The 26546-nt window shown below is 40.7% G+C and overlaps 1 protein-coding gene across 3 annotated transcripts in view; it reads right to left on the reverse strand.

Annotated features, from left to right (window-relative positions):
• The window catches only part of LOC131170638 (uncharacterized), a 65365-nt gene extending 44917 nt beyond the window's left edge, over positions 1 to 20448 (reverse strand). Inside the window, exons 1-2 of one of the 3 annotated variants that reach the window (XR_009141409.1) lie at positions 15156 to 15245; positions 14325 to 14708 (exon numbers count right to left, since the gene is read on the reverse strand). Coding sequence is in view for 2 of the 3 variants with exons in the window: in XM_058130154.1 (XP_057986137.1) it covers positions 14665 to 14708; positions 19471 to 20419 (993 nt within the window). In the remaining variant the exon portion in view is untranslated. Of the gene's footprint in view, positions 1 to 14324; positions 14709 to 15155; positions 15246 to 19470 lie in introns of those variants that run through there. The other 2 variants (XM_058130154.1, XM_058130155.1) reach the window with 2 other exon arrangements.
• Between the last annotated feature and the right edge of the window lie 6098 nt (positions 20449 to 26546).

The following is a 26546-nucleotide window of genomic DNA, read 5'->3' on the forward strand; positions in this document are numbered from 1 at the left end:
ATTAAGGTGGATGTTCAGAGTTATAGATTGGCTAAGGGTGATTTAGTTAGGAACCAGATCGGATATGCACATCAGAGATCAGAAATTAATCAAGGCAATAATTAAATGATAACTGTCAAATAAAATTTCATTTCATTTCCAAAAGGTCAGATTACATCATTTGGGCGATCTCAAGATATCGGATTACATCATTAAGAACCTTTAAAGGTTAGATTACATCATTTGGGCGATCTCTAAAGATCGGCACTACATCCTACCTAGTAGGGACCTATGTCGAAGCCTAGTCTTGTGGCTGAATCAAAAGATGTGTTTGATTAGAAAGCCAGCCATAGGCATCGGATAGATGTGCAGCTCAGATGGAGTGACTATGACTCTCATGATGATGAGAGGAGTCATTGTCGATGTCATCGACCAGAACTGAGCCGCAGTCGGGAGGCCCGATGTGGTGAGGAGCCAAATGAACTTCAAAAGGCGGTCACCAATATTTAGAGGGAAATTAGCAGTCCTCTCGCCCGAAATCAGTTCACCGATTATATCGATAGACTGATTCGAGATCGGCACGATCGATATTTTCGATCTGGATCTATAAATTAGTCCGGTTCTCTCACTGTCATCAGATGTGGTTCTCATGATTCTCTGATCACCGAGATCATAAATTTTCAGTCGAGGAACAAAGAGAACAATCGAAAAAAGATCAAAAGCGGTCGCCATAGCCGGAATTGTTACCGGAAAAACTTGGACAAAAGAAGTGACAACGGGAAGAGGAGAAATGGAATGCGAGAGAAATTCCCCGCTGAGGCATATATATAGAGGGTCTGAGCATTTATTACTTGCGGAAACCGAAGCGAATGCATCAGTAACCGAAGAATTAAATGCTTTGACTGAGGCAGATCGGTTAGAAGGGAAGGTTCTAGAATTGGAGAGATCGGGAGAGGGGCTCGAAATGAGAGATCGGAAAAGGGGTCATAATAGAGAGATCGGAAGGAATAGGAGATCGGAAAGCAAGAAAAGGATGAGACGACTTTCAATAACTCTCCACATAATCAGAGCCAAGGTAGTTAAAGCGTTGCAGGCGTGATCAAATCTTCACCGCATGCCTCATTTGCAAAATCGCTCACATTGCTGACAGACACCAAAAACAGTTATGACAGTTCTGTACATCACTGTCACACCTTACTCCTCTGTAAGGCATAACATGATCCCGTAGAATACTTAATGAACTACCAACTTCACCTACCGATAACTCATTAAGTACCCTACAAGGGATTTTAAAACAATTTTCTTACAAAATTTACATCAAAAGAAATACAACTAAACTTTATTACCAACTTCATACAAATTTTTGTACAGTTGCTCAAGACCCATTTATATGTCCATACATTTATGTGCAATATATACATCAAAAGAAATATTTACAATTAGGGTATAAATTATACCCGAAGACTTCAAGCTGATGACTCCTCACACCTCAGCAGCTCAGTCTGCTGCTCCTCGAGTCTCTGTATCTGCGACAGCAATAGAAGCTATCGTTGAGTACTAGGACTCAGTGGTGCACAACATACTAAAATAATCTTTATGCAAAATATAAATCACACTTATTCAAAAATTTGATTAAACATGAGCATTAAACACAAAACATGAATTATGAGGTTTTAATGCAAACCAAGTTTATTTCGAAGTATCAAAACACGTTTCATAAATCCCACAGTTAGATCATGCCATTCGAAACAAATAGAATCTCAATAACCAGAGGCTAAAGAGAAATCACATCACAAGGCTAGCTAGCTCAAATATATGGATATCCATTCACATCCTCTTCTACTGGCACACCTCAACACTTCTCCAGAGAAGGAATCAAAATTCGAAACTAATTACCCCCACTAATCGTGTTAGTGAGGTGTTCAAATATATGGTCATGATACTGTGGTTTCAAAACTTATCTTAACAATTTGTTAAACATTGTCATTTCAAATATACACAATAACTTCCAACAATTTAAGTCAAAACATCATAACTAATGTCACAAATAAATTCTCAATAATTCAAAGCAAATGTAAAATACATATTTCATTCACTTTATCAACACATTTTAAAGCATAGTGATGTTGTGCACAAACCTCAAATGAGTCGCCTTTTGGCCTTAACTCGACTCCTCGGGTTCTGTCCCGGTATTCTTTTTCACTGAAACACACAATTTTATAGTGTTTCAGTACCATAATTTAACATAAATCTAAAAATAAATTTAACTTCACTTATACCTAGCTCTAACGTGCTAATTTCGACGTTCTTGAAATTTTTGTGTTTCGGGTTACTATTCACTACACTATTCAAGTCAAATTGTTGACTTTTTAAGGCTTAATAGGTATGGGAACTCCAACTTCACCCACATACCATATTTTGGCCATTAAACTTGTTGGTTTTGGTCATTTTCTCAAAGCTTAAGTCATTTTGGCAAAATTGCCAATTTTCGATTTTGGTGCTCCGAAGTTGCACTGTTCCATTGGTCAATCTACTGTTGGAATTTGGCAAAACTTCCTTCATAGAAAATGTTCCTTATTGTCTTAAGTGTATTCTCATTTTTGGATCACCCCAATCGGAGTTTTGTAGCTCAAGTTATAGCCAAAATACAATTACTGTTCACGTGCACTGTTCATGCTGAGATTTTGGTTCTGGCAGATTTTTGGTCCAACTTTGTTCATTAATTTGATCAAGTTAAGTTCATAATTTGGTCTAACTTTCTTCATATGAAATGTTCTAGTATGTCTTAGGTTTCCATCGGTTCAAGAATCACCTAAATCCGAGTTTCCTAGAGAAAGTTATAGCCCTTCAAACATTACTGCTCAAATGGAATTCTGCAGAATCGTAGGTACAGTAACTCAGCTTTGCTCAATAATTTGTCTAGGTTAATGGCATAATTTGGGATGATGTTCTTCATGAAAGTTTTAGGTCTATATCTTATCTAATATCTGGTAAAATTTCAAGTCAATTTGACCTTCCTAGCTCGAGTTATGACCAAATGAACAGTTACTGTTCATTTGGTCAGTTTGGTGCAGTGGCAGCCTGCTCTCATTTCATTTTGGTCAACTGGTTCACTAAGTTTTAGTCAGTTTTTTGCCATGATTCCTCAATGAAAATTGTGCTATTTTATGTCTATTTTCATCTCCAATTGGTGGCATATCAATTGGGCTTGTGAAATTCCCATTTTGGTCCTTCAAAGTAGGTTTGGTCATGCTGCCAGCAGCATGACCATTTGACCTACGAATTTGGTTTTCATTCCAACAATTCCCACACATCTCTTTTGGTCATTATTGACCATTTTTCATCTCATAATTGACCAAAGTCATCATTTAACCCTTTCTCCAAAATTTGGTTCACAAACCCTAGCATTCAAACCCTAACTCATACATTTCATGCAATTAACTACATCTAATGGTTTTAATACCAATCAATCAACTAAGTAAGGTTTCTAAACTCATTCAAAACCCTCAAGCCATACAAAATCATACTCCCTCTAAGCTGGACAAAATTTCAGCAATGGTCCTTCCCCATATTTATTTCATTTAATCAAGTTCTAAGCTCATTTAAATACCTAAACATGCATTTGAAGTAGAAAATTGAAAGTTAGCACACTAACCTTTCTTAAATCCTCCAAACCCTATCTTTAACTCCTCTTTCTTCTTGTAATCCTTGTGCTTAAGTTGAGATTGCAAGTTCTAACAAGGTTTTTAGGGGATTTATGAAGATTAAGTGGAGCAAATTAAGCTTAAGTGTAAGCTTAATGGAAGAAACTTTCATGGAGAAGAGAGGGAGAAGGTGGGGCGGCACAACAAGGAAGAAGGAAGCTAAAATAATTTTTGTTTTTCTTTTATTTTCTTTAATCTTATCCCTTTTGAAGACCAAAAATCCCAAATTAATAAAATAAGTTAATTAATCTTTTATGACATCATTCATGATGTCATCACCTTTGACTTTTCTAACTTCTTTCTTTTTTTTTCTATTTATTTTTTTCTATTAGTTCTTTAATTTAATTCTCGATTCCGAAATTTTCTTTTCTCCATTTTTATTTGACAGTTAGGTCAGGAGTCAGCTCTCGGGGTCAATTGACCAAATTGCCCCTCGCCGGTTCATCCCGGTTTGCAAATAATTCCATATTTCTTCTGGCTCCCTGACCTAATTATTTGACTGGCTTAACAGTTCTTTTTCATGATTTTCTCTTTTCCACTGTGTTCATAAGGGTCCTAAGGACCGTAGCGTCACTTTTTACGGTTCGAAATTTGAGTTTAAAACGACTTCGCAATCATTCCCGAGGAGGTCACTCATCGCTGTGACTCTCGGCTCGTTTAACTTCTTCTATTCTGTTTTTCTTATTTATAGTTAACTAATTAAACATTACTAATTATTTGTGTTTATGGCTTCTCAAGTTGTCTTAAGTGTGGTTCTAATCCCCTTAATTGTCCGGACCGACATTGGTCACTGGAACAGTGAAATCTATCAGGATATACAAACGGGGTGTTACAATTCTCCCCCCCTTAAATAAAATTCGTCTCGAAATTTTACCTGGTATTAATCTCTGAACAGCTGTGGGTGCTGTCTCCTCATGTCATCCTCTCATTCCCAAGTAGCCTCCTGGCCCGAATGATGGTTCCACAGCACTTTTACCAACGGTATCTGCTTGTTCCGTAGCTGCTTCACCTCATAAGCCAGAATTTATATGGGTTCTTCTTCATATGTGAGGTCTGGATTCACTTCAATTTCCTCTACTGGTAGTACATGAGATGGGTCTGATTGGTACCTCCTCAACATAGATACATGGAAGACATTATGTATCTTCTCCAACTCTGGAGGTAGTGCCAACCGATATGCCAAAGGACCCACTCTTTCCAATACCTCATATGGCCCAATGAAACGAGGACTCAGTTTCCCCTTTCTGCCGAATCTCATAATTCTTTTCTAAGGAGAAACCTTGAGGAATACTTTTTCACCCACTGCATACTCAATATCCCTTCTTTCAGATCAATGTAGGACTTCTGACGGTCTGATGCAGTCTTAAGTCGACCTCTAATCACCCTGATTTTCTCTTCAGTTTGCTGAATGATTTCGGGTCCAATCATCTTTTTTTCACCCATGTCATCCCAACACAACGGGTACATTTCCTGCCATACCAAGCTTCATATGGAGGCATCCCAATGCTTGATTGGTAGCTGTTGTTGTAAGCAAACTCAATCAAAGGCAAGTGTGTATCCCAACTACCCTCAAACTCAATCACACAAGCCCGTAGCATGTCCTCCAAGATCTGAATTACCCTTTCAGACTAGCCATCTGTCTGTGGGTGGAATGCCGTACTGAAGTTCAATCTAGTTCCAAGGGCTCTCTGAATACTACCCCAGAATCTAGAAGTGAACCTAGGATCTCTATCTGACACGATGGATACTGGCACTCCATGCAGTCTCACAATCTCATCGATGTATAACTTGGCCAATCTTTCTAAACTGTAATCCATCTAGACTGGCAGAAAATGAGCAGACTTAGTTAGTCTGTCGACAATGACCCAAACTGCATCATGACTCTTCTGTGTCCTCGGAAGTCCCATCACAAAATCCATCGTTATTCTCTCCCATTTCCACTCTGGTACTGGTAGTGGATGTAACAACCCAATGGGTACTTGATGCTCTGCCTTTACTTGCTGACAAGTTAGGCATTTGGATACAAACTCTGCCACATCTCTTTTCATGCCCATCCACCAGTAATGCTCCTTTAGCCCTCTATACATTTTTGTACCACCAGGGTGCATGGCAAAAGGAGACTCATGTGCTTCCTTCAAAATGATCTTCCTCAATTCAACATCATTAGGAACACATATTCTGCCCTGATGTAGCAGTAGACCATCATCTCTGATTGAGAATTCTGGTTTCTTGCCCTGCCTAACTTCTTCCAACAGCTTCTGATACTTCTGATCATTCTGAGCAGCCATTCTAATCTGATCAATCAACACTGGCTGTACATGCCATGCAACTGCTGTCTGCCCATCATCATTAATCTCTAAGCTGGCATGCAATGATCTCAACTCATGTACCAAAGACAAAGGAGTAATCTATAGACTTGCCATAGTCTTGCGACTTAAGGCGTCAGCCACAACATTAGCTTTCCCTGGCTGATAGTCTATCAGACAATCATAGTCTTTTATCAACTCTAACCATCTCCTCTGTCTCAAATTCGGCTCTTTCTGGGTGCCCAAATACTTCAAACTCTTATGATCTGTATAAATGTAACACTTTTCCCCATACAAATAATGTCTCCAGATCTTAAGAGCAAACACTATAGCTGCAAGCTCCAAGTCATGTGTCGGATAATTCCTCTCATGCGGTTTTAGCTGGCGTGATGCATAGGCAATGACATTTCGATCTTGCATCAATACACAGCCTAACTCATTGTGAGAAGCATCACTGTAAACGGTGTATTCTTTACCCGGTGTAGGTAAAGTCAGGACTGGTGCCTTTGTCAAACATCTCTTCAATTCATCAAAACTCTGTTGGCATTTATCTGTCCACTGAAATTTTACATCTTTTCTAAGCAGCTTGGTCAATGGAGATGCCAACATGGAGAATCCCTTCACAAATCTACGGTAGTATCCAGCTAAACCTAGAAAACTACGAATCTCTGTGACATTTCTGGGTGGCCTCCAATTAAGGACAGCTTCAATCTTACTTGGATCTACTTTAATGCCCTCTTCTAATACTACATGCCCCAAAAAGGATATCTCCTTCAGCCAAAATTCACACTTCGACAATTTAGCATATAGCTGTTTCTCCCTCAAAGTCTGCAGTACAATCCGCAGATGTCTATCATGCTCTTCTGCATTTCTCGAATAGACCAATATATCATCTATGAATGCCACAATAAACTGGTCGAGGTATGGTCTGAAGATAGTGTTCATCAGATCCATAAAAACAGTCGGAGCATTAGTTAACCCGAAAGGTATGACTAGGAACTCATAATGGCCATAGCGGGTTCTGAAGGCAGTTTTAGCAATACTTTGCTCTTGTACTTTCAACTGATAATAACCTGATCTTAGGTCAATTTTGGAGAACACAGCTGCACCCCTCAACTGATCAAACAAGTCATCAATGCGGGGCAATGGATATCTGTTCTTTATAATCACCTTATTCAACTGTCGATAATCAATACACAAGCGGAGAGTGCCATCCTTCTTTTTTACAAACAATACTGGCGCTCCCCAAGGTGACACACTAGGGCGGATAAAGCCCTTGTCAAGCAGTTCTTGCAACTGCACTTTCAACTCTTTCAACTCTGCAGGTGCCATTCTATATGACGTTATGGAGATTGGGTCCACACCAGGCATAATATCAATCTAAAACTGCACCTCTCTTTCTTGAGGTAATCCTGGCAATTCATCAGGAAACACATCCAGAAAGTCACATACAGTAGGGATGTCCCTTAGTGCTGGGCTCCCCACTTGGGTGTCTATGACATGTGCCAAGTATGCTTCACACCCCTTTCTTATCATCCTTCTGGCTAGTGCAGCCGAAATGATGTTTGATGGCAGTAAATGCCTCTCCCCATGTATTACCACATCATCGTACAAAGGGAGACCAAAAGTGACTGTCTTCAGTCTACAATCAATCATAGCGTGATGCCTGGCTAACCAATCCATGCCCAAGATAATATCATACTCTCTAAAGGGCATTTCAATCAAGTCTGATAGGAAAACATGTCCTTGGATCACCAAAGGACAGTCTCTATAAATTCTGTTGACCCGGACCTCTTGTCCTAATGGACTAGTTACTAGCACTTCAAAATCCATTTGTACACATGGAACAGCAAGTGAACTGACTATGCTATCACTAACATATGAATGGGTTGAACCCGGATCAAACAATACAAATACTTCTTGATCAGAGATAGAGAATGTACCAGCTACCACATCAGAAGTCTCAGCCTCTTCTCGCTGTCTCATTGTGTAGATTCTGATTGAAGCACTTCCTTGTCTGGCGACCAATCAGCGTGCTCACCGCTGGCAAGCACCTCTACCTCTGCCTCTTCCTCTGCCAATAGACTGTGATCCTTTGGGAGCAGGACTCTGAATAGATCCCTCGGCAGTAGTAGGAGCTGGACCATATCTTGAAGATGGAGCACTAGTGCAGTCTCTTGCTAAATAACCCTTGCCTCCGCAGTTAAAGCGAGCTCGGTGGCCCGATGAGTACTCCCCATGAATCTTGCCACAAGTCTCACAGGGGCGGGCAGAATGTGAACCCCTGCTCGACTGCTGACCAGACCTAGGGGGTCTCTGTCTAGAAAATCTGCCCCTACCAAATCTTCCACCTCGACCCTTGCTGGGTCCACTAAATTTCTTCTTCTTCCTAGAAGTCCCACCAGAACTCTGTTCAATTGATTTTTCCCCTTTGTCTTTCTCTGATCTTTCAACTTTTTCTGATTTTTCTTTTATTGGGGTCGCTTCTAATTCAATCCTTTCTAGCTCAAGTGCTTGAGACATGAGTTCTGAAAAGTTACTGTGTCGAAATCCCACAACTTGCATCCTTATGCTAGGCTTCAAACCCGTCTCAAATCTCTTGCACCTTGCTTTGCTAGTAGTAAGGAGACTCCCTGCATAGTGACTTAAGCGGGAGAACTTCCTCTCATACTCTGTCCCTGATCTATTCCCTTGTTTCAAACAAAAAAATTCTTGCAGTTTCTGATCAACATATGCATATGGGATATATTTCTGTCTGAATTCTCTGATGAAGTCATCCCAGGTCAGCACTGGTGGTTCAGCCAAGCTGTGGGGGATGGTCTTCCACCAATCATACGCATCCCCTTGCAATAGCGACACGGAATACTCAAAATTTAGTTCATCTTGGCAGTGCAGCTTCTTAAATACTCTGTCCATTCTTTTAAGCCATTTCTCTGCCTCTAAAGGGTCCACTGTACCCTTAAATTCTGCAGCCCCATACTTCAATAACTTGTCATACTATCTGGCTGGAGGCAGTAGTTGTGCCATAGGTGTTTGAGGTGGAGCTTGAGCAGGCATACCCCCAGCCATTTGTTGAAACATCGCAGCCATATGCTATGTGAATTGTGCAGGAAACTGCGGCATTTGCGGGGCTGGTGCTACTGACCCACTGACATTCTGTAAAGCTGGGGCTTCCCCTTGTGCCTCAACTTCAACAGACTGCTCAACTGAGCAATCCCCTTCTTCCATTTCAGGCTGAAGTTAGGGTATCTCCTGAACAAGTAACACATGGAGACTTCCCTCCGTAAGTTCATATTCATGATGTAATGCACTGTATGTAACAAATATGGACATTGAGCATTTTTACTTAACAAAGAAAGACACAAATTTATATGTTAAAACATACTTCAAAAATTTGCTCTGATACCACTAAAACATGTCACACCTTACTCCTCCGTAAGGCATAACATGATCCCGTAGAATACTTAATGAACTACCGAACTTCACCTACCGATAACTCATTAAGTACCCTACAAGGGATTTTAAAACAATTTTCTTACAAAATTTACATCAAAAGAAATACAACTAAACTTTATTACCAACTTCATACAAATTTTTGTACAGTTGCTCAAGACCCATTTATATGTCCATACATTTATGTGCAATATATACATCAAAAGAAATATTTACAATTAGGGTATAAATTATACCCGAAGACTTCAAGCTGATGACTCCTCACACCTCAGTCTGCTGCTCCTCGAGTCTCTGTATCTGCGACAGCAATAGAAGCTATCGTTGAGTACTAGGACTCAGTGGTGCACAACATACTAAAATAATCTTTATGCAAAATATAAATCACACTTATTCAAAAATTTGATTAAACATGAGCATTAAACACAAAACATGAATTATGAGGTTTTAATGCAAACCAAGTTCATTTCGAAGTATCAAAACACGTTTCATAAATCCCACAGTTAGATCATGCCATTCGAAACAAATAGAATCTCAATAACCAGAGGCTAAAGAGAAATCACATCACAAGGCTAGCTAGCTCAAATATATGGATATCCATTCACATCCTCTTCTACTGGCACACCTCAACACTTCTCCAGAGAAGGAATCAAAATTTGAAACTAATTACCCCCATTAATCGTGTTAGTGAGGTGTTCAAATATATGGTCATGATACTGTGGTTTCAAAACTTATCTTAACAATTTGTTAAACATTGTCATTTCAAATATACACAATAACTTCCAACAATTTAAGTCAAAACATCATAACTAATGTCACAAATAAATTCTCAATAATTCAAAGCAAATGTAAAATACATATTTCATTCACTTTATCAACACATTTTAAAGCATAGTGATGTTGTGCACAAACCTCAAATGAGTCGCCTTTTGGCCTTAACTCGACTCCTCGGGTTCTGTCCCGGTATTCTTTTCCACTGAAACACACAATTTTATAGTGTTTCAGTACCATAATTTAACATAAATCCAAAAATAAATTTAACTTCACTTATACCTAGCTCTAACGTGCTAATTTCGACGTTCTTGAAATTTTTGTGTTTCGGGTTACTATTCACTACACTATTCAAGTCAAATTGTTGACTTTTTAAGGCTTAATAGGTATGGGAACTCCAACTTCACCCACATACCACATTTTGGCCATTAAACTTGTTGGTTTTGGTCATTTTCTCAAAGCTTAAGTCATTTTGGCAAAATTGCCAATTTTCGGTTTTGGAGCTCCGAAGTTGCACTGTTCCATTGGTCAATCTACTGTTGGAATTTGGAAAATTTTCATTCATAGAAAATGTTCCTTATTGTCTTAAGTGTATTCTCATTTTTGAATCACCCCAATCGGAGTTTTGTAGCTCAAGTTATAGCCAAAATACAATTACTGTTCACGTGCACTGTTCATGCTGAGATTTTGGTTCTGGCAGATTTTTGGTCTAACTTTGTTCAGTAATTTGATCAAGTTTAGTTCATAATTTGGTCTAACTTTCTTCATATGAAATGTTCTAGTATGTCTTAGGTTTCTATCGGTTCAAGAATCACCTAAATCCGAGTTTCCTAGAGAAAGTTATAGCCCTTCAAACATTACTGCTCAAATGGAATTCTGCAGAATTGCAGGTACAGTAACTCAGCTTTGCTCAATAATTTGACTAGGTTAATGGCATAATTTGGGATGGTGTTCTTCATGAAAGTTTTAGGTCTATATCTTGTCTAATTTCTGGTAAAATTTCAGGTCAATTTGACCTTCCTAGCTCGAGTTATGACCAAATGAACAGTTATGTTCATTTGGTCGATTTAATGCAAGCACTGCTCTCATTTCACTTTGGTCAACTGGTTCACTAAGTTTTAGTCAGTTTTTGGCCATGGTTCCTTAATGAAAATTGTGCTATTTTATGTCTATTTTCATCTCCAATTGGTGGCATATCAATTGGGCTTGCAAAATTCCCATTTTGGTCCTTCAAAGTAGGTTTGGTCATGCCAGTGACATGACCATTTGTTTCTGAATTTGGTTTTCATTCCAACAATTCCCACACATCTCTTTTGGTCATTATTGACCATTTTTCATCTCTTAATTGACCAAAGTCATCATTTAAGCCTTTCTCTAAAATTTGGTTCACAAACCCTAGCATTCAAACCCTAACTCATACATTTCATGCAATTAACTACATCTAATGGTTTTAATACCAATCAATCAACTAAGTAAGGTTCCTAAACTCATTCAAAACCCTCAAGCCATACAAAATCATACTCCCTCTAAGCTGGACGAAATTTCAGCAATGGTCCTTCCCCATATTTATTTCATTTAATCAAGTTCTAAGCTCACTTAAATACCTAAACATGCATTTGAAGTAGAAAATTGAAAGTTAGCACACTAACCTTTCTTAAATCCTCCAAACCCTATCTTTAACTCCTCTTTCTTCTTGTAATCCTTGTGCTTAAGTTGAGATTGCAAGTTTTAACAAGGTTTTTAGGGGATTTATGAAGATTAAGTGGAGCAAATTAAGCTTAAGTGTAAGCTTAATGGAAGAAACTTTCATGGAGAAGAGAGGGAGAAGGTGGGGCGGCACAACAAGGAAGAAGGAAGCCAAAATAATTTTTGTTTTTCTTTTATTTTCTTTAATCTTATCCCTTTTGAAGACCAAAAATCCCAAATTACTAAAATAAGTTAATTAATCTTTTATGACATCATTCATGATGTCATCACCTTTGACTTTTTTAACTTCTTTCTTTTTTTTTTCTATTTATTTTTTTCTATTAGTTCTTTAATTTAATTCTCGATTCTGAAATTTTCTTTTCTCCGTTTTTATTTGACAGTTAGGTCAGGAGTCAGCTCTCGGGGTCAATTGACCAAATTGCCCCTCGCCGGTTCATCCCGGTTTGCAAATAATTCCATATTTCTTTCGGCTCCCTGACCTAATTATTTGACTGGCTTAACAGTTCTTTTTCGTGATTTTCTCTTTTCCACTGTGTTCATAAGGGTCCTAAGGACTGCAGCGTCACTTTTTACGATTCGAAATTTGAGTTTAAAATGACTTCGCAATCATTCCCGAGGAGGTCACTCATCGCTGTGACTCTCGGCTCGTTCAACTTCTTCTATTCTGTTTTTCTTATTTATAGTTAACTAATTAAACATTACTAATTATTTGTGTTTATGGCTTCTTAAGTTGTCTTAAGTGTGGTTCTAATCCCCTTAATTGTCCGAACCGACACCGGTCACCGGAACAGTGAAATCTACCAGGCTATACAAATGGGGTGTTACAATCACAATCCTCACCATTGATTATACTTGCAAGGACGAACTTGGAGCCCTTGGATCAAAAACAGACGACAGGTCCTGCGCCTTTTATTCCCAGCCCTCAGATCCATGTTGTAAGGCAGGATCCTAAGCTGTTGGATTAAGAAGAGAAAGGACAGATATTCTGAATGGAATCCCAGCCATCCATTTTAATTCTCTTTAATTCTCAGACATCGAATTATGTCCTTTTAAATCAAAACCTTCCGTCTCCCCAAGGGGAGATCCTGACCCTTCATTAGCAGCACCCGTTCCCTATAAATACCTGCATGCAATACTGTAGAACGGATGAAAAAAAGGTGGTGGTGATTATAGTGGAAAGGCTTTTTAAATTTAATTCAGTCTTGCTGCTTTGCCATTCTAAGCTTGCATGAAAATTGAGAAACTTCAGAAACTAGTTTTCTCGAGTATCTCCAGTGATAGAGAGTTTTCGAACCCTGAAATCCTTCATTTTCAGTTTGTTCATTACTCTACTACACCATTTCCGTTCAGTCTCGTCTTCATCACACCAACATCAGCACATTATTCTTTCAGCCTGATCTCATTCTAACCCGGTTTCCGTCGATTCGGTTCAACTGCATTTTAACCTGGTTTCTGAAATCTCGGAGTAAGCATTAATCTTTGCATCGCCAGCTTTCAACTCTATAATACTTGTGATCCCCAGAGTTAGTTTGATATCCTTGATCTCACACAGGTAAGTGCCCAGACTGTCACCTTTCCGAATGCTCTCGTTTTACATTCTCTGCTTTTATTTTCAAAATTCTCATTAAGTTCAGTTATATTAAAATCTCCATGCGGATCTTTCAGGCCGATAATTACTCTCTTGAGTTTACTTTTTGTCACGACCCAACCTATGGGCCGGACCGGCACTAGGACCTGGGCCAGCCTAAAGCCCCCGAGGCCCGTAGTAAGCCTTAACTGTTCATTTACCCAATTCTGAGGCCCATTGGGCCCAAATTCAAGAAACCAAACGGACAGAGTCCGGCCATAAAATGGACTTTCCAACGGGGAGTTTTTGACTCACCCGACCTGTAAACACAATAAATACTCAATTGGGGAGCTCAGCTCACCCTCCACATACTCATCAACATAAAATAAATGGGAGCTCAGCTCCCTCATCCAATCCATCAAACATACATAACATATTTAAGTTTACAGGTCCAACATGATAAAAATATTACAGACCAAATTCAAATAAATACTGCTAACACATGCGGAAATTCTAGGAGTAATTAAAATTACACAAACATGGATAAACAACTGCGAAGGATAAAAGCGAGTTAACCTGCAACAAAATATCCTCCTGTGGCTGTAAAAATTTTTGAGCAGAGTGAGCGTTCGACTCGAGAGAGTAAAATATCAATCTTAACTATAATCTCTATAACTATCTCAAACTAATGCAACTGTAGAGTGAAATGCAACATTAACATCATATTCACATCATAGCATCAAAAGGTAATTTGGAGCACTCACACACGTAACATCATTCATAGTATATGGGAGCCGATCCCTATCTGACTCTCTTAAATCCAATCTGTGCCGTGAAGAACTCATTTCGGACTTCCACTTAAATACCAAATCGGGGTCCCAGCGAAGAACTCAAGCCGTGTCTACCCCGAAGGACCGGGTCCCAGCGAAGAACTCAAGCCGTGTCTACCCGTCCTATCCATAGTCCACACCACATCACACGCACGCCAACGCACGCACACTGCTCCAAATTACCACAACAACACTCATGGCACATTAACAGTTATCAATGCAACATAATTCGTGCCTAGAGTTTAACTACATAAATATATGCATATAAGTGATGCATGGGCATGCTGAACATATAATAATATCGAAATTACAGTTAAAATTAATATTTTACTCACAAACTTGACGACAAATTACTGTGACGGCTGGGCGGAGGAAGAAGGCTGTCCCGGCTCACCTGACAATTATATTACAATTATTTAATACAGTCTGACTCAATACAAACAAAGAAAAAGATCAAAGTCGCCCTAAGTCGTGCGAAAATCCAGTGAGTCTCCCCTATACCTAGGACCTACCCAACCTGAAAAAGGGCTAAAAACGCACTTCTATATTCACAATCCATATATCAACAGTTCAATCATATCACACAGCCCCTCCTGGGCCCATCAAATCAATCATCCATCACAATACGAAAAATTTCAATTTAGTCCTTATTATTGATCATTTTTGCAAAAACTGCCCAAACAAGCTCTAAAAATTATAAAACTTTGCCCCACGGTCCTTAGCAATATTACTAAGCTATTGCAAAAAGAATCGTAATTTTCTAAGCTACCACGAATATTTTATGGATTTTTAATCCTATTTAAGCACTAGAAAATTACGAAAAAGCAAGGTTCGGGTTTACCTTTGCCGATTCCGACTTCGGGAACGCGCTCGGGACGTCTGACAATGGGGGGCTAGCCAAAACCTCGGTCCAATTCGGAGACTTTTCCGTGCAGTGCATGCGGCCCGAAATTTGCGAACGGTCAATCGCCGAATTTCGCGAATCGAGGATACCTACACGAAGCCCATAACACGGGGTTAGTACATAAATTTTTCTGAATTTTCTAAGCTCTTTTATTGCTCGTAATTTCTCTGCGAAGTTCGTGGGACCCACCGAAAAACGTTGTCGGAAAATTTTGAAATTAATATCCCATGGCTCTCGTCGAGTGGAGCGTGCTGGTAGCCTCGGTTTTCGTGGGATTCACGGTTTTGAGAAATCTAGCCCAAAAGTCGAAATGGCGAAAATCTTCCCGAGCAAAAATCGGACAATCCGCTCGATGGATTTGGCGTTCTTGGTGTCTATGGAAAGCTCTGCGAGTAGATGATTTTAGACACAAGACCGGTCAATCGATGGCCGGATCGGCCGGTTGGCGGAGCTGGAGCGGCAGGGAGAGGAGGAGAGAGAAAAGAAAGAGGAAAGAGAGAGACGCGCGCGGGAGAAGAAAAAGGAAAGGGAGCCGGTTCGATTCGAAATACAAAATTTTGAATTTTTACTCTGCCTCGGGACCGAAAACGAGGTCCAAAATTCAAAAATTCGAAAAATTCAGAAAAATACGTAGACTCCAAATATATTTTTAGTTTTGCCACGTGGTCTTTAAATTAATTTTTAAAAATCATCAAAGTTTATATTTTCGGAAAATCGAACCCGATTTTTAAAATCCGAAAAATCTCAAAAAAATTCCTAAAATTTAAATAAAATTTAAATATCAAAAATACTCATAATTAATAAAATTTTGGGGTGTTACATTCTTCCCCCCTTACAGAAAATTCGTCCTCGAATTTTTACACAAGGCAGAATAAAGTACATGATTATACATTGAACAAATAAGAGTACTTGCTACGCATGTCCCGTTCTGACTCCCAGGTGCACTCTTCCACTGACTGACTCCTCCACAAAACCTTAACCATAGGGATCTGTTTAGATCTCAGCTGTCTCACTTGGTAGTCCACTATGGCTACAGGCTGCTCCTCAAATGTCAAATTTTCCTTTAGTTCTATCACATCCGGCTGCAGTACATGAGAAGGATCGGGAATGTATTTCCTGAGCATGGAGATGTGAAACACGGGATGAACGTGAGAGAGGTTGGGTGGTAGCTCCAACCGGTAGGCAACTGCTCCAACTCTATCAGTAACCTCAAAAGGTCCGATATACCGAGGTGCCAACTTGCCTTTCTTTCCAAACCTCATGACTCCCTTCATTGGAGAAACCTTCAGGAATACATAGTCGCCCACTGCAAACTCCACATCCCTCCGTCTGGGGTCTGCATAACTCTTCTCGCTTCATCGAAAGCCGTTCCCTGATTAAAGGAACTACCTCTGAAGTGTACTGCACTAGGTCTACATCATGCACTTTCGCTTCCCCCATTTCTGTCCAACATAGAGGAGACCTACACTTTCTTCCATATAGTGCCTCATAGGGTGCCATCCCTATGCTGGAGTGATAACTGTTGTTGTAGGCAAACTCCACTAAAGCTAGTCTCATCCCATTGACCTCCAAAATCCAAGACACTCATGCGAAGCATGTCTTCCGATGTTTGGATTGTCCTTTCAATTTGTCCGTCTGTTTGAGGTGGAAAGTCATCAAGTTCAATTGTGTGCCAAGTGCCTCCTGCAACTTTCTCCAAAATCGAGAAGTGAATCAGCCCTCTGTCGGATATTATGGAAGCTTGAACTCCATGCAATCTGACTATTTCTCGAATGTAGAGCCGGGCATACTGTGCCACAGAGTAGGTAATCTTTACAGGTAAGAAGTGAGCTGATTTGGTCAAGCGGTCCACAATTACCCATATCGAATCATATCCTCGCATGGTACGAGGCAACCCAGTCACAAAATCCATAGTGATCATTTCCCACTTCCATTCTGGGATAGGGAGCTCTTGCAGCTTCCCTGACGGTCTCTGGTGTTCAAACTTCACCTTCTGACAAGTCAAGCACTTGGACACAAAGTCTGCTATGTCTCTCTTCATGCCATTCCACCAGTAGCTATCTTTCACATCATGGTACATCTTGGTGGAACACAGGTGGATATCTTTGTCAGATGTGTGTAGTGTGCCTCTTGCATGATTTCATTCCTGAGATTGTCCACATCGGGCACACATATTCTAGAACCTTGCACTAGGGCGCCATCATTGGCAAATCCAAACTCACCACCATCACCCTGCTGTACTCTTTCTATGATCTTCATCAATTGTTGGGTCTCTGTGCTGGGAAACTCTAACTCTGTCCCTCAAGTCTGGCCTCACTGAAAAGTGAGCTAACAAGATACCCCTCATCCGACGGATCTAGGATTAAACCTTGATCCATCAACTCATGTACCTCTGAATCGGTGGTCTCTTCTCTCTTGAAATGTGCGCCAAAGCGCGGAAGATTTTCTGCTCAAAGCATCTGCTACAACATTGGCCTTCCCAGGGTAGTACTGGATGGTGCAATCATAGTCTTTCAGAAGCTCCATCCATCTCCTCTGTCTCAAGTTTAAATCCCTCTGTTGGAAGATGTACTTCAAACTCTTGTGGTCGGTGTATATCTCGCACACTTCACCATACAGGTAGTGTCTCCAGATTTTTAGTGCAAAGACTACAGCCGCCATTTCCAAATCATGGGTGGGGTAGTTCTGCTCATGCCTCTTCAGCTGCCTTGAAGCATAAGCCACTACCTTTCCATTCTGCATCAAAACACACCCTAGGCCAACTCTGGAGGCGTCACAATACACGGTGTATCCTTCACCACTCACAGGTAGTGTCAACACAGGGGCAGTGGTTAGACACTCCTTGAGCCTCTGGAAACTCACCTCACAGTCATCTGTCCAAATGAATGGAACATTCTTCCTGGTCAACTTAGTTAGGGGAGCCGCTATCCTGGAGAAATCTTGCACAAATCGCTCAGAGTAGCTTGCTAAACCAGAAAACTTCGCACCTCGGATCGTTGTAGGCCTAAGCCAATCGATTCTGACTTCAATTTTCTTGGGATCCACTTGAATACCGTCACTAGAAACCACGTGTCCCAAGAATGAGATGCTTTCTAGCCAAAATTCACATTTTGAAAATTTGGCGTATAGCTGGTGCTCCCTCAAGGTTTGCAACACCATCCTCAAGTGCCACACGTGTTCTTCCTCGGTCCGAGAGTATACCAGAATGTCATCTATGAATACGATGACAAAACGGTCCAAAAATGACTTGAACACCCTGTTCATCAAGTCCATGAAGGCTGCTGGTGCATTAGTGAGTCCAAAAGACATCACCAAGGACTCATAATGACCATATCTTGTCCTGAAAGCCGTTTTGGACACGTCCTCATTCTGATTCTCAATTGATGGTAGCGACCGCAGTCTATCTTGAAAAGAATCTAGCTCCTTGGGTGATCAAACAAATCATCGATCCAGGAAGTGGATACTTATTCTTCACGATCACCTTGTTGGTATGCGTAGTCAATACACAACCTCAATGACCCATCCTTCTTTCTCACGAATAGAACAGGAGCACCCCAGGGTGAAGTGCTCGGATGTATGAAACCCTTGTCCAAAAGCTCCTGTAGTTGCTCCTTCAGCTCTTTCAGTTCTGCTGGTGCCATCCTGTAAGGTGGCATTGAAATGGGGTTTGTACCCGACACAACATCGATGCAAAACTCTATCTCCCTTCCTGGTGGCAACCCTGGAAGCTCCTCTGGGAAGACATCCATATATTCTCTGACAACAGGAACATTTTCCTTGCTGACACCTTCCACAGAGGTATCTCTCACCAATGCCAAATACCCTTGGCATCCACGCCTCAACATTTTCCTAGCACTAATTGCCGACACCAAGTTATATGGAGCCACGCTCCTGTCACCATCAAAGCTAAACTCTTCCACACCAGGTATGTGGAAGTACACCTTTTTGTTCCTGCAGTCTAAGGTGGCGTAATGAGTTGCCAACCAATCCATCCCCAAGATTACATCAAAATCCATTACTGGTAAAGGAACCAAGTCTGCTGGGAGGATCTTTCCATCCACTACTACTGGGCTACCCGGAAATACCATGTCTACTTCTATGTTGTCACTAAGTGGGGTAGCTACTGACAAAGGGCACTCTAAAGTTGTAGGGTTTCTACCCAATCTCATGGCAAACACAGGGGAGACAAATGAGTGCGTAGCACCCGGATCTATTAAAACACGAGCCTCATAAGAACAGACCAGAAGAATACCTGCCACAACTGCATTTGAAGCCTGAGCATCCTGGTGGGTCAGGGTGAAAACCCGAGCTTGACCCCTACCCTGAGTGGCAGAACCCTGATACTGACTTCTACCTCCTGATCTGCCTCCAAATCCACGTCCCCCTTGTCCTCGGCCCTGTTGGCCACTGAACTGACTGCCTGCCATGTTGGAAGCACCCGGATACAATTGTCGAGGAACATTTGCAACAGAACCCTGTGACCCCATCTGTGGCTCACTGAAAACGGGGCAGTCTCTAGCAAAGTGGCCCGGTTGGCCACACCTGAAGCATACTCCTGACCCCATCAAACAAGGTCCTGAATGTCCTCTTCCACACTGTGCACACGGTGCCAAAGAGGATCCTGAACCAGAGCCAGAACTGCCTTGCCCTGAACTGTTACCACTGCTGGATCCGTACCCTGGTCTGAACCCTCGGGATTTGTGTCTAAAACCACTCCTCTTATTTCTGCTTCTTCCTCTGTAAGTAGTTTGACCACCACTGTCTGTAGTAGCCATGGGTGGGACACCTGAGGAACCCTCTGCTTTGTTCTTCTTTGCTCTTCCGCTGTCATCCACAGCGTAACTGATCTCTATCTGTCTGGCTCGGTCAACCACCACATCAAAAGACTGATCAGACATCATGGCCAGGTTCGCATACCTCCTGTCAAGCCCCTTTAGGAATCTTTTCACCTTCATCTTTTCTGTAGCTACTGCTGCAGGGGCATATCTGCTCAATTCCAGAAATTCTGTAGCATATTCATCTACAGACCTGCCGTTCTGTCTTAAGGCCTCAAAGGCCCACTGTTTCTGATCTCTGAAGCTTTCTGGCACGAACCGATTGATGAAAAGTTCCACAAACTGAGCCCATGTCAAACCCTCCATCCGAGGTAACACGTAGTCATTCATCCATTGTCTAGGCATGGGCCCCATGACGTGCTGCATACACTCTATCAGTCTTCTATCAGTCAACTGTAATTACATTCTGCACATGCGAGAATCCAAAAACCGATATGCATCGTCTGACACATCATAGGTACCAGGCACCAACTTCTTGAAGTTGATGATCTGTTTGTAAGATTCCTCTCTTGGTGCGGTGGACTGCTGCTGCTGTGGAGGATGGACCATATACTGAGCCATCATGTCGATGGTTCTCTGCAGACCAGCTAGAGTAGCTGCCATGGGGTCCATGGGACCCTGTGCCATAAAGGACTGTTCCTGTACTGGGGTTGGCTGCTCCTCTACTTGAGCAGCTCTAGGCCTCCTACCCCGCCTCCTGGCGGCGCCTCATCTGTCTTGACACCTTGTCGGGCACATGCAGTTCTCGTGCGATGGCGGCTCTCACCTTCTACGCATTTTCACGAAATTCAGCATTAGCCCACAACATTCAAAACTGCACATTAGACAGCTCTATAGACTCCTATTTATACATAACATATGGAGCAGAAACTAGAAGCAAAGATGACAATGCAAGACAAATGTGGACCCTATATTTCCGCATGTGACTCCTATTAGACTCTTCACTACACTTTAGACAACATTCCCTAAGAATCGGAGCCTAAGCTCGATACCACATTTGTCACGACCCAACCTATGGGCGGACCAGCACTAGGACACAGGCGACCTAAAGCCCCGAGGCCCGTAGTAAGCCTTAACTGTTCATTTACCCAATTACGAGGCCCATTGGGCCCAAATTCAGAAACCAAGCGGACAGAGTCCGCCATAAAATGGACTTTCCAACGGGAGTTTTGACTCACCCGACACTGTAAACACAATAAATACTCAATTGGGAGCTCGGCTCACCCTCCACATACTCATCAACATAAAATAAATGGGAGCTCGGCTCCTCATCCAATCCATCAAACATACATAACATATTTAAGTTTACAGTCCAACATGATAAAAATATTACGGACCAAATTCAAATAAATACCGCTAACACATGCGGAAATTCTAGGAGTAATTAAAATTACACAAACATGGATAAACAACTGCGAAGGATAAGCGAGTTAACCTGAACAAAATATCCTCCTGTGGCTGTAAAAATTTTTGAACAGAGTGAGCGTTCGACTCGAGAGTAAAATATCAATCTTAACTATAATCTCTATAACTATCTGAAACTAATGCAACCTGTAGAGTGAAATGCAACATTAACATCATATTCACATCATAGCATCAAAAAGGTAATTTGGAGCACTCACACACGCTGTAACATCCTTCATAGTATATGGGAGCTGATCCCCTATACAGATCTCTTAAATCCAACTGTGCCGTGAAGAACTCATTTCGGACTTCCACTTAAATACCAAATCGGGTCCCAAATAAGAACTCAAGCCGTGTCTACCCAAGGACCGGGTCCAATGAAGAACTCAAGCCGTGTCTACCCGTCCTATCCATAGTCCACACCACATCACACGCACGCCAACGCACGCACACTGCTCCAAATTACCACAACAACACTCATGGCACATTAATAGTTATCAATGCAACATAATTCGTGCCTAGAGTTTAACTACTTAAATATATGCATATAAGTGATGCATGGGCATGCCGAACATATAATAATATCGAAATTACGATTAAAATTAATATTTTACTCACAAACTTGACGACAAATTACTTGTGGACGGGCGGAGGAAGAAGGTCATTCCGACTCACCCGACAATTATATTACAATTATTTAATACACCGACTCAATACAAACAAAGAAAAAGATCAAGTACGTCCTAAGTCGTGCCGAAAATCCGGCAGAGTCTCCCCTATACCTAGGACCTACCCAACCTGAAAAAGGGCTAAAAACGCACTTCTATATTCACAATCCATATATCAACAGTTCAATCATATCACACAGCCCCTCCTGGGCCCATCAAATCAATCATCCATCACAATACGAAAAATTTCAATTTAGTCCTTATTATTGATCATTTTTGCAAAAACTGCCAAACAAGCTCTAAAAATTATAAAACTTTGCCCCACGGTCCTTAGCAATATTACTAAGCTATTGCAAAAGAATCGTAATTTTCTAAGCTACCACGAATATTTTATGGATTTTTAATCCTATTTAAGCACTAGAAAATTACGAAAAAGCAAGGTTCGGGTTTACCTTTGCCGATTCGACTTCGAACGCGCTGGGACGTCGACAATGGGGCTAGCCAAAACCTCGGTCCAATTGGAGACTTTTCCGTGCAGTCCATGCGCCCGAAATTTGCAGACCCGGTCAACTGTCGAATTTCCGCGAATCGAGGATACCTACACGAAGCCCATAACACGGGGGTTAGTACATAAATTTTTCAGAATTTTCTAAGCTCATTTAATGCTCGAAATTACACTGCGAAGTTCCGTGGGACCCACCGAAAAACGTTGTCGGAAAATTTTGAAATTAATATCCCGCGAAGCTCTCGTCGAGTGGAGCGTGCTGGTAGCCTCGGTTTTCTCGTGGGATTCACGGTTTTTGAGAAATCTAGCCCAAAAGTCGAAATGGGCGAAAATCTTCCCGAGCAAAAATCGGACAATCCGCTCGATGGATTTCGGCGTTCTTGGTGTCTATGGAAAGCTCTCGCCGAGTAGATGATTTTAGACACAAGACCCGGTCCAATCGATGGCCGGATCGGCCGGATTTGGCCGGAGAAACTGGAGCGACGCGCGCGCAGGGGAGAGGAGGAGAGAGAAAAGAAAGAGGAAAGAGAGAGACGCGCGCGGGAGAAGAAAAAGGAAAGGGAGCCGGTTCGATTCGAAATACAAAATTTTGAATTTTTACTCTGCCTCGGGACCGAAAACGAGGTCCAAAAATTCCGAAAAAATTCCAGAAAATTCAGAAAAATACGTAGACTCCAAATATATTTTTAGTTTTGCCACGTGGTCTTTAAATTAATTTTTAAAAATCATCAAAGTTTATATTTTCGGAAAATCGAACCCGATTTTTAAAATCCGAAAAATCTCAAAAAAATTCCTAAAATTTAAATAAAATTTAAATATCAAAAATACTCATAATTAATAAAATTTTGGGGTGTTACACTTTTTCTATTCTCCAGTTCATGTTATTTATTTGTTCTTATTTTTTATTTCCTTCGAATATGGGTGTTCCGGTTACAAGTAACTTCTAGGCAATTTAGCAAAGTGTTGGTAGCCATATCCTAACGTGATAGTGTCTTTTGGAAATGAGTAAAATAATCAAAGAATGAATGGGAATCAGGAGAAAAGTCATGAGGTCGGGTTACTAAGTGAGTCTAGGAAATAACATAATAAAGCTAGGACCGAGATAGGTCCCCAAACTAGCAACCGAAAGAAATCAGATGTAGCCAGCCTAAAGGTTCGGACAAGAGAGTTATATACGAGATCGGTGAGAGGCTCGATTTTTAAATCAAATGCTTTAAGAGGTCGAGGGAGGTTTCTTACCCGATCCTCATTCAAACCGAAACATGGAGATCGGAGGAGAGTTCTTATCCGAGATCCTTCCTTAAAATCTTAAACCGAATGCTTTAAGAGGTCGGGGGAGAGTTCTTACCCGATCCTCATTCAAACAGAAACATGGAGATCAGAGGAGAGTTCTTATCCAAGATCCTTCCTTAAAATCTTAAACCGAATGCTTTAAGAGGTCGGGGGAGAGTTCTTACTCGATCTTCATTCAAACAGAAATATGGAAATCGAAGGAGAGTTCTTATCCGAGATCCTTAAAATCTTAAACCGAATGCTTTAAGAGGTCGGGGGAGAGTTCTTACCTGATCCTCATTCAAACAAAACACAAAGATCGGAGGAGAGTTCTTATCCGAGATCCCTCTGTAAAATCTTAAATCGAATACTTTAAGAGGTCGGGAGAGAGTTCTTACCGGATCCTCATCCAAAAAAAGATGCGGAGATCGGAAGAGAGTTCTTATCCGAGATCCTCCATTTAAATTTTTGAACCAAAAGAGGTCGGGGAAGGGTTCTTACCTGATCCTCATTCAAATAAAAGGCGGAGACCAGAAGAGAGTTCTTATCCAAGATCCTTCATCAAACTTTAAGCCAAACACCCTAAGAGATCGGGGGAGAGTTCTTACCTGATTCTTGCCTAAATTAAAACGGGGAGATCGGAGGAGAGTTCTTATCCGAAATTTCCCACTCAAAACTCCTAATAAAATATATCTAGAGATCGGGAGAAATTCCTTGCCCGAGCTCTCTTAACAAAATTCAAACTAAATGACATGACCCCAATACACAAGACAACCTCCCTCAAACACTTACTCACCAAAGGGCCATCTCACGAACTTGTGTTCCTGGGCAACCCAAAATAAGTGAAATATAAAACATTCCTTCATTTTGCACAAAGTATTAACATCATCACTATCCCAATCCCCTAATTACCCTTTTAATTTATGAAAGAGCATAAGATTAAATCTGCTTACCCTCATGGAGGGACGAGGCGGGGTGCCTAATACCTTCCCCGCCCGTATATGGACCCCGAACATGGAATCTCTGTTTTCGAAGTGGTTTCTTTTAATTTATTTTCACAAATAGTTTTCTTTAATTCCCCTCAAAATTAAAGTAGCAACTCCTCACTCTTTCTCACTTCGGTGAGTGTTCGTCCAGGCGACCGCAAAATACCATGCTACAAAAACATATAAGGATTGGCCTGAAAAACTCCTTTATGTTCTTTTAAGGTTATTGTAGTACTACAAGAACATCCACGATGGCAACCCCATTCTCTTTAGTGTATGGGACTAAAGCAATGCTATCCATTAAGTAAGAGTTCAGATCCTTAAAAGTGATGCTAGAAGCTAAGATCCTAAAAAATGGGTGGGCTTAAAAGAGATATGATAAACTAGCTTTGATTGATGAAAAGAGGATGTGAGCCTTGTATCATATGCAGGATTATCAGAGAAAGATAGCTAGAGCCTTTAATAAGAAGGTGAAGTCAAGAAAGATCAAAGAGGGATACATGGTTTTGAAATAAGCTTGGCCCATGCCTTTTGATTTAAGAGGAAAGTTTAACCCAAGCTAGGATGGTCCATACATAGTTAAAAGGATCTTGCTACTGTAAGAATATCAGATCTGGATGGGAATGAATTTCAAGAACCAGTCAATTTAGACATATTTAAATGGTACTTTGTGTGAGACAGGCCCGCTAGGCTGAAAACCTGCAAAAGGCAGTCTAGGCAAAAGTAAGGGTCAAAGAAAAAAAGAAAAGAAAAGAAAAGAAATGTTAGATTGAAAACCTACAAAAGGCAGTCTAGGCAAAAGGAGAGATGAGAGAAGATCTGGATGAAAAACCTAAAAATGCCATTCGGCAGGTTATAAGCTTATTTCTAACTTTGAAAGGTTAGAAATTTGGCAAAACTAAATGTAAGAGGGAGTAATGGTGTACTTGAATAAATAAAGAAGTTTTTATTGCATTGACCAGGAATAGGTTTTATTTAATTATGATTGTGAATGGTTGTGTCTTGAGGGATACATCAAAAGATTAAGTAATTGAACTGCATTATTTTGATTAACCTATTGTCTTGTGAGCATGATAGAATAGCTGCTTGATATGAATGCCCTGGTGATTGTCTAATTTAAAAAAAAAAAAAAAAAAGAACAAGACAAAGAAAAGAGAAAAAGGAGCTCGCTAGGTGGAAAACTCAAAAGGGTCGCTTAGGCAAAAGTTAGAGCAAGCCCAGTGAGATGAAAACCCAAAAGGGCATTTCAGGCAAAAGTTAGGGCATAGAGAATGGAGTTCATGGAAGAGAAATGAGTCAAGGCAAAAACCATGGGGGGAGAGAAGAAAAAGAAAAATCAGAAGGAAATTGTATTATGACCTTAAGGAAGTCTTTTTTTTGGTGAATAATTCTTCTAAAAAATTTTGAGGTTATAAGAAAGTTTTTATAAAAAGAGGTGCCCCAGAGGACTAAGTTTTTTTAGAATCTCTAGGAAAATTAGCATGCCCATGATAGGAAGTAGCATACAGGAAGCATAAAAATCAGAGAGAATTTTGAGACCCAGTCATCCCAATTTTTTCAAATTATGAATTAGATATTTTTTTGTAAGTCCTTAGACGTTGCTTAAGGCGCATGACATAGTTGTGTAAGGCATAGAAGAACATGCATCAACATGTCAC

The sequence above is a fragment of the Hevea brasiliensis genome, chromosome 11, assembly GCF_030052815.1.
Source record: "Hevea brasiliensis isolate MT/VB/25A 57/8 chromosome 11, ASM3005281v1, whole genome shotgun sequence".
NCBI classification, from domain to species: domain Eukaryota; kingdom Viridiplantae; phylum Streptophyta; class Magnoliopsida; order Malpighiales; family Euphorbiaceae; genus Hevea; species Hevea brasiliensis.